This window comes from Ixodes scapularis, unplaced genomic scaffold (assembly GCF_016920785.2).
Source record: "Ixodes scapularis isolate PalLabHiFi unplaced genomic scaffold, ASM1692078v2 PGA_scaffold0__279_contigs__length_252992795, whole genome shotgun sequence".
NCBI lineage: Eukaryota > Metazoa > Arthropoda > Arachnida > Ixodida > Ixodidae > Ixodes > Ixodes scapularis.
Window position 1 is genome coordinate 250,153,407 of NW_024609835.1, and position 6,253 is coordinate 250,159,659.

Genomic DNA, 6,253 nt, shown 5'->3' on the forward strand with positions numbered 1-6,253 from the left:
GAAAGGCTCGTTTAAACATTGACAAAAGTTTTTCGAGCCAAAAAAAAAAAAGGATATTGCGCAAGAAATAAAAAAAAATATGCCGGACCGCCGGGTTTACACTGCTTCCCAATAGATGGCGCCAGTGTGTTCTCTGGTTTAAAAAGTTTTAAGGAACCCAGGTTTAAGAGGTCGCAAGCAGTCGCAAGAGTGTGAACGGGCCTTTAAGGAACCCAGGTTTAAGAGGTCGCAAGCAGTCGCAAGAGTGTGAACGGGCCTTCAGGGTCGAGAGGACAGGTGCAGAGATATGATGGGGCAGAGCGGTTGTCCGGTCGGCGAATCTCAACTGGGCTAAAGGCCGATGACGACTGCAGCATGGATGTTTGGGAGTCGGTGTTCACTCGAACGGGCACAGGCACTGTCTATTTAATTTATGTATAGTCGCACTTTTGAAAGGGCTCTTTTTCCCCAAGTCTCTAGGTAGGGGATTCGAAGCCGCAGTTGCAAACCAGCAAGCCCCGCCTCCTGTTCCGTTCGACACACACATATTCGCTCCTGCAAAGCCGCACGAAAGCTCTGCCGTCAATCCACAGAAGCCACGTTTAACTCGAAAAGTAAAGACGGCGCCAAGGGGAGACAAGGGGTAGCTGGCGCCTTTCCTAAAATATGTCCCGCCACCCTAAGTTGAAACGGCATTGTATACAAATAAATGCCTACGGCGTCGGCTTGAGCACCCCGTGTAAGCAGCCTCCAGCCTTTAGAGTGCTCGTACCGTTTATCTTTCTTTTATTAGCTTCCCGCCGCGAGAAGTCGTACCGCAGGCAGTATGAAGCCCATTAGAGGAAACATCTCCCCTTTCTGGCGCTCGTCAGCTTCTTTCTGTATTCCGCGCTGCGGCCTATCCTCAGTGAGGGATGGAGGCGAGGACGAAAGCGGGCTTATGTTTAAGCCAAGGTCATGGGGAAGTCCGGAGCGTCTTCAGGAGAAGCTCAGACCCAGACTACACTGTACACCAGAGCATTTATTTATTTTTTATTTACATTGTACCTACATCGCCCTGTGGGCATTATTGTAGGGGGTTTTAGAAAACATTATAACAAGTGGAAAAAGAAAACGTCATTATCATCAATGGACACATCTTCCGGGAGATCGTTCCACTCTCTCGCGGTTTTGACAAAAAATGAATTCGCAAAACTGTCAGTCCTGTAAGTGGGAACAGCAACCTTTTTAGAATTATCACAACGGGTAGAAACGTAGGATGGCTCCATAAGATAAGTGGCTTTATCAATTCCTGTTTTGTTGTGAAAGACACGGTGGAAAGATTTTAGTCTTAGTTTTTTTCGTCTACATTCGAGTGTTTCCCATCCCAGCATGGCTTTCATATCTGTAACACTAGCATAAGGGTCATAGTTGTTCAGTGCAAAACGCGCGGCCTGATTGTGAATTTTTTCTAGTTTATTGATAAGGAAGTCGTGATAAGGGTCCCACACAACGCACGCGTAATCAAGGATCGTTCTTACCAAAGAAAAATAAAGTGTTTCTTTAACGCGTATCTAAAATTTCGACGGATAATAAAAACATTTTACTAGCCTTTCCGATTGTACGTTCTATATGGCTGTTCCATTTTAGGGAATCCGCAAATAGCACTCCTAGGTAAACATACTCAAACACAGTACATAAAACAGTCCCGTTGATTAGGTAGCTATAAGAATCGTGCAGCTTACTTCTCGAGAAGCGAATATGTTTGCATTTACTTAAATTTAGGCTCATTTTCTATTGATTGCGCCAAGAAGATAAAATATTTATGTCGGTTTGTAATATGGCCAGGTCGTCTGACGTGTTTATTTCCCTGTACAATACGCAGTCATCGGCGAACAGTTTAATATGAGACTGTATGTTTTCGGTGATATCATTTATGTATATGAGAAAAAGTAAAGGCCCTAAGACACTCCCTTGTGGCACTCCCGACGTAACCCGAGTTGATGTGGATATAGTACCGTTTAAAGCAACCCGCTGCTCACGACCTTCTAAATAATTTTGTATCCAATTCAGGACGTTGGGATCTATGTTTAGCAAAGCCAATTTATACAATAATAACTGATGGGGGACCGTGTCAAATGCCTTTCGAAAGTCTAAGAACACGCAGTCGACATATTTCCTGCTGTCTAGTGATCTGGATATATGATGATAAAATTCTACCAGCTGTGTGTTGCAAGAGTAGCCGCTTCGAAAACCATGCTGTGAGGGGGAACAGAAGTGTAATGAATCCAGGAACGAGTAAAGGTTACTGTAAATAATGTGTTCAAACAACTTACATGAGATCGATGTCAATGAAATAGGGCGATAATTTTCAACACTGGCTTTAGAACCCGATTTAAAAACTGGTGTAACGTTTGCCATCTTCCAATCCATTGGAACCATCCCCGTCTTTAACGTTTCACTGAATATAACAAAAAGATAACGCGCTATAGATTCACTGCACTTAAGAAAAATGACAGGGGAAATGCCATCAGGTCCGACAGCCTTGGTTGCATCAATTCCGCGCAGCAACTTCACTATACCATTCATGTCAATTGTAATGCTGGGCATTACGCTTTGCTGCGTTCGGTAAGCCACTGGAGATAGCAGATGCGGAGAGTCTTCCGAAAATACCGACTTAAAATACGAGTTAAAGCATTCAACCTTCGCGTTATCAGACACCACAGTATTACCATCAACTTTCAACGCAGGAATAGAAGTGTCTTCCTTTCTGTTCGCGTTGACGAACTTCCAGAATTCTTTAGGGTTTCTTTTTAGATTTTCGTTAAACTTGTCAAAGAACACTTTTTTGCTTAATTTTATTTGCAATTTGAGGAGCCTGTTAATCTTTTTGTACTTCTGCTCAGTTTGGACTGACCAACTTTTGGTCAGCGTTTTGTAAGCACGTCTCGCTTTACCTATAAGTCTGCGAATTTCTACATTAAACCAAGGCTTATTTTTTTTTACGCTTCCTCATTTGTTTTGATGGAATATACACCTCCGCAAGCTCTAATATTTTATTTCTAAAAGCATGCCATATAGTTTCGATGTCACTATTTTCGGACAGACGACTAAATGTATAAAAATAGGATTCAAGCTCTGCATCGATCGCTTCGTAATTACCTTTGTCGTACAAAAATACTTTCCGTGGACACTCCGCTTGCTTTCGCGTTCCGGGCACCGAGAGCTTAGCAACAACCGCGCAGTGATCACTTATGCCGGGAAGTACAGTGACCTCGGATACAACGCCAGGAAAATTGCATAAAATTAAATCCAAGACAGAATTCCCTCGCGTCGGTTTTTTAACATATTGTTCAAATCCAAATACACTGATTATGTCAGCAAACATCGAGTAAGCGCCGGGTCCATCTGTAGCAAGAACTTCATGAGACCAGTTGAACCCTGGTAGATTAAAGTCTCCTCCCAAGAATACACTATCTGGAATTGTCGTCAACAAGTCACCCAATTTGTCTATCGAGTACGCATCACTATCTGGGGGGCGATAAAATGTACCAAAAACTAAAGTGGTCCCCTTAGGTAAAACTACTCGACACCATACAGACTCAGTGTCGTTTTCGGAAAAAGCTAGTTCACTACTACTCCAGTCTGATGAAATTACTAAACACACACCACCTCCGTGTCTATTTCTATCTTTGCGGTATACGGAAAAACCAGGGGGAAAAACTTCGCAATTAGAAACCGAGTCATGCAGCCATGTCTCTGTTCCCATAATAACTTTGGGTCTGATTGTCTCGACTAGAGATAAGAAATCGTCCACTTTATTTTTTATGCTACGGAAGTTCACAAGTAATACCGAGACATCTACATCTGATAAAGCGGCATTTTGACAGATATCTCTCGCACTGCGTCAATCCTGCTGAATCGGTGGAGCCTTTTTACGAACGAGTATAGGCATGCTTTGTTCGAAATCCCAGGCGTACGTGTCTCCGTTGATAACGAGCTTGTCGTAGGTAAGATATACTTTGTTGTTCTTATCTTGTCGGTTTTCTTTGGAATAGTCCCATAGCTTGCGCCTTTTTTCTCTGACAAGTGCACTGAAATCCTCGGAAACGCTGTAAGCAGAGTTTTTGAATTTAAAGGCGGTGCGCATGATGTTGTCACGTTCTTTCCAATTTTGAAAGCTTGCTATAATCGGCCGACAGCTACGTTCCTTGAAAGTACCTAAACGGTGGGCCCTTTGTATTGAGGTGACATCGATATCTAGATTACCTTTACAGATGCGTCTAACAAGGGTTTCTGACTCCTCCCATGACTCTCGCACTGTGTCATCAGGTATGCCAAAAAACACCAAGTTTGTCCTGCGGCTCCGATTTTCAAGGTCGTCTAGTCTTGCTTCCAGCTTTCTTCTATTTACTTCAACATCTGAGATCCGTTGTTCAAATTGCTTGTTTTTTGCAATTAAATTCTCTATTTTATTGTGAATCTCTGTCTGTTTGCTTTCAATAACATTTAACTTCGCGAGGACACTTCTTTGACCGTTTTGCAGTTCAGTGAACATAGATTGTATGAGTTCCATTTGTTCCTTAGTTGCAGGACCAGGATTAGTTTCTACGTCGCCACTCAACAACAGCAACAAGAGCACAAATAACACTTTTTTCCTGTAATAGAGTTTGCGTCTATTACCCACTATGGCATGAAAGTGCTTATTCCTAGTGCTCGCAATCAAGAATAATTGGTTGGGTGGAGCTGGCAGGAAACCACCAACAGATCGGAAAGGGCCAGATGGCAAATCACTAACCTGCATCAAGAAAGGTTTTCGTGAGCACATGGCCTCGTTCCTGCCAGCTCCGAAACCCAGGGATTCCGTGACACGCGTCGGCTTATATGCTGACTCGAACAGTCCACTCGGTTGACTGGAGGGTGGGACGGGTGGAACCCTGAAGAACTCCGAAGAACTTGGAATCGTCTGACGGGAAGGCTGATAGGTCGTTGACGTCGCATGCAGCTGACGCTGCGCTGACGTTGGACTCAGGAAACTGATGCCAGCGGTGACGAGGCAGAACGGAACAATCGCCTGCATCAAGAAAGGTTTTCGTGAGCACATGGCCTCGTTCCTGCCAGCTCCGAAACCCCTTCTTGCTTCCTCTCTCAGTTGAGAAGAAAAGCAATTGGTCACCTGGTTGTACAAGCTGCATCCCCCCCCCCCCCCCCCCCCCTGGAACGTCGCCTCCTGGTACGTCCCCTCCTCACTTCCCTTGGCAATGAGCACACCGTGCCAATAAGATACCTTTAGTGAGCCCGTGGGCGACAGCATCTCAAAGCAAGCCAAAAAAGACATGCCAAAGACCAGCCCAGAACCACGAAGAAACCATCAAACGAAAAGTGATGAAAAGGCGGCCGCTAGAGAGGAAGGATAATCCGCTGTGTATACGATCGCACCCTTGAGGAAGGCTGCTTGGCGTCTGCGTTTGGGAGCTATCACGGCACAAATCTTCCCCAGACAACCTCCAAAGAGAGAGAGGGAGACAGAGATAGAGAAAGTGGACTAGATATGTTGAAGGTATTTTCCCCCCGTGCTCGACGTGCTGGCCTTGTTTGGAAGTGTGCCTGCAGTCGAGGACCCTGATATTTGGTGCGCCTCCCGACTGTCTCTCCACTTCGAAACCCCTGGCGCCGTCCCTATCGGGAAGACGTACCGTGATCTTGACGGAGATAAACCCCACTTTGGAAGCGCCCAGCAGGCGCGTCCACCCACCGCTGTTTTAATCTTTTGTCCCTCGCGTCGATTGCTTACGTTTTTTCTCCGAGCTGACGAAGAACCCTGGGGGGGGGGGGGGGGGAGAGGGGGGTTGCCTGGCGAGGCGTTTTGGGGGGAGCGATCGCCCCCACCGCCCCCCCCCCCCCCCCCCTTGGATCCGCCACTGATAGGTGGAAACCCTTACGCAGAGCTCCTGCCAGCCAAACTTATACATAGTTTTGTTTAACCCGAGACTGGGGTATTTCGGAAAAGGGACGAGAAGAAAAGAGGCCACAAGGAGGCCTCTTTTCTTCTCGTCCCTTTTCCGAAATACCCCAGTCTCGGGTTAAACAAAACTATGGTTAACTTCCACCAGCTCGCCTGCACCCTTACAATTTTTTCACGAACTTATACGTAGTTCAGCTACTTTACTCAAGTTACTGTAGTGCAACTACTTTTCTGGGTAGCTTAGAAACTTTCAATTACATTTCTATTTTGACTATGAGTAGTTTAACTACTTTTCCGAGTGACTTCTACTTGAATTACAAATTACGTTCG

General features: G+C 45.3%; 1 protein-coding gene across 1 annotated transcript; it reads right to left on the reverse strand.

Annotated features, from left to right (window-relative positions):
- Positions 1–3,214: 3,214 nt before the first annotated feature.
- On the reverse strand, positions 3,215–3,751 carry LOC115327393 (the record flags this gene model as incomplete). Its single annotated transcript, XM_040210378.1, has 1 exon — positions 3,215–3,751. A coding segment is annotated over one exon (537 nt), but the record flags the coding sequence as incomplete, so codon positions are not given.
- Positions 3,752–6,253: the final 2,502 nt, after the last annotated feature.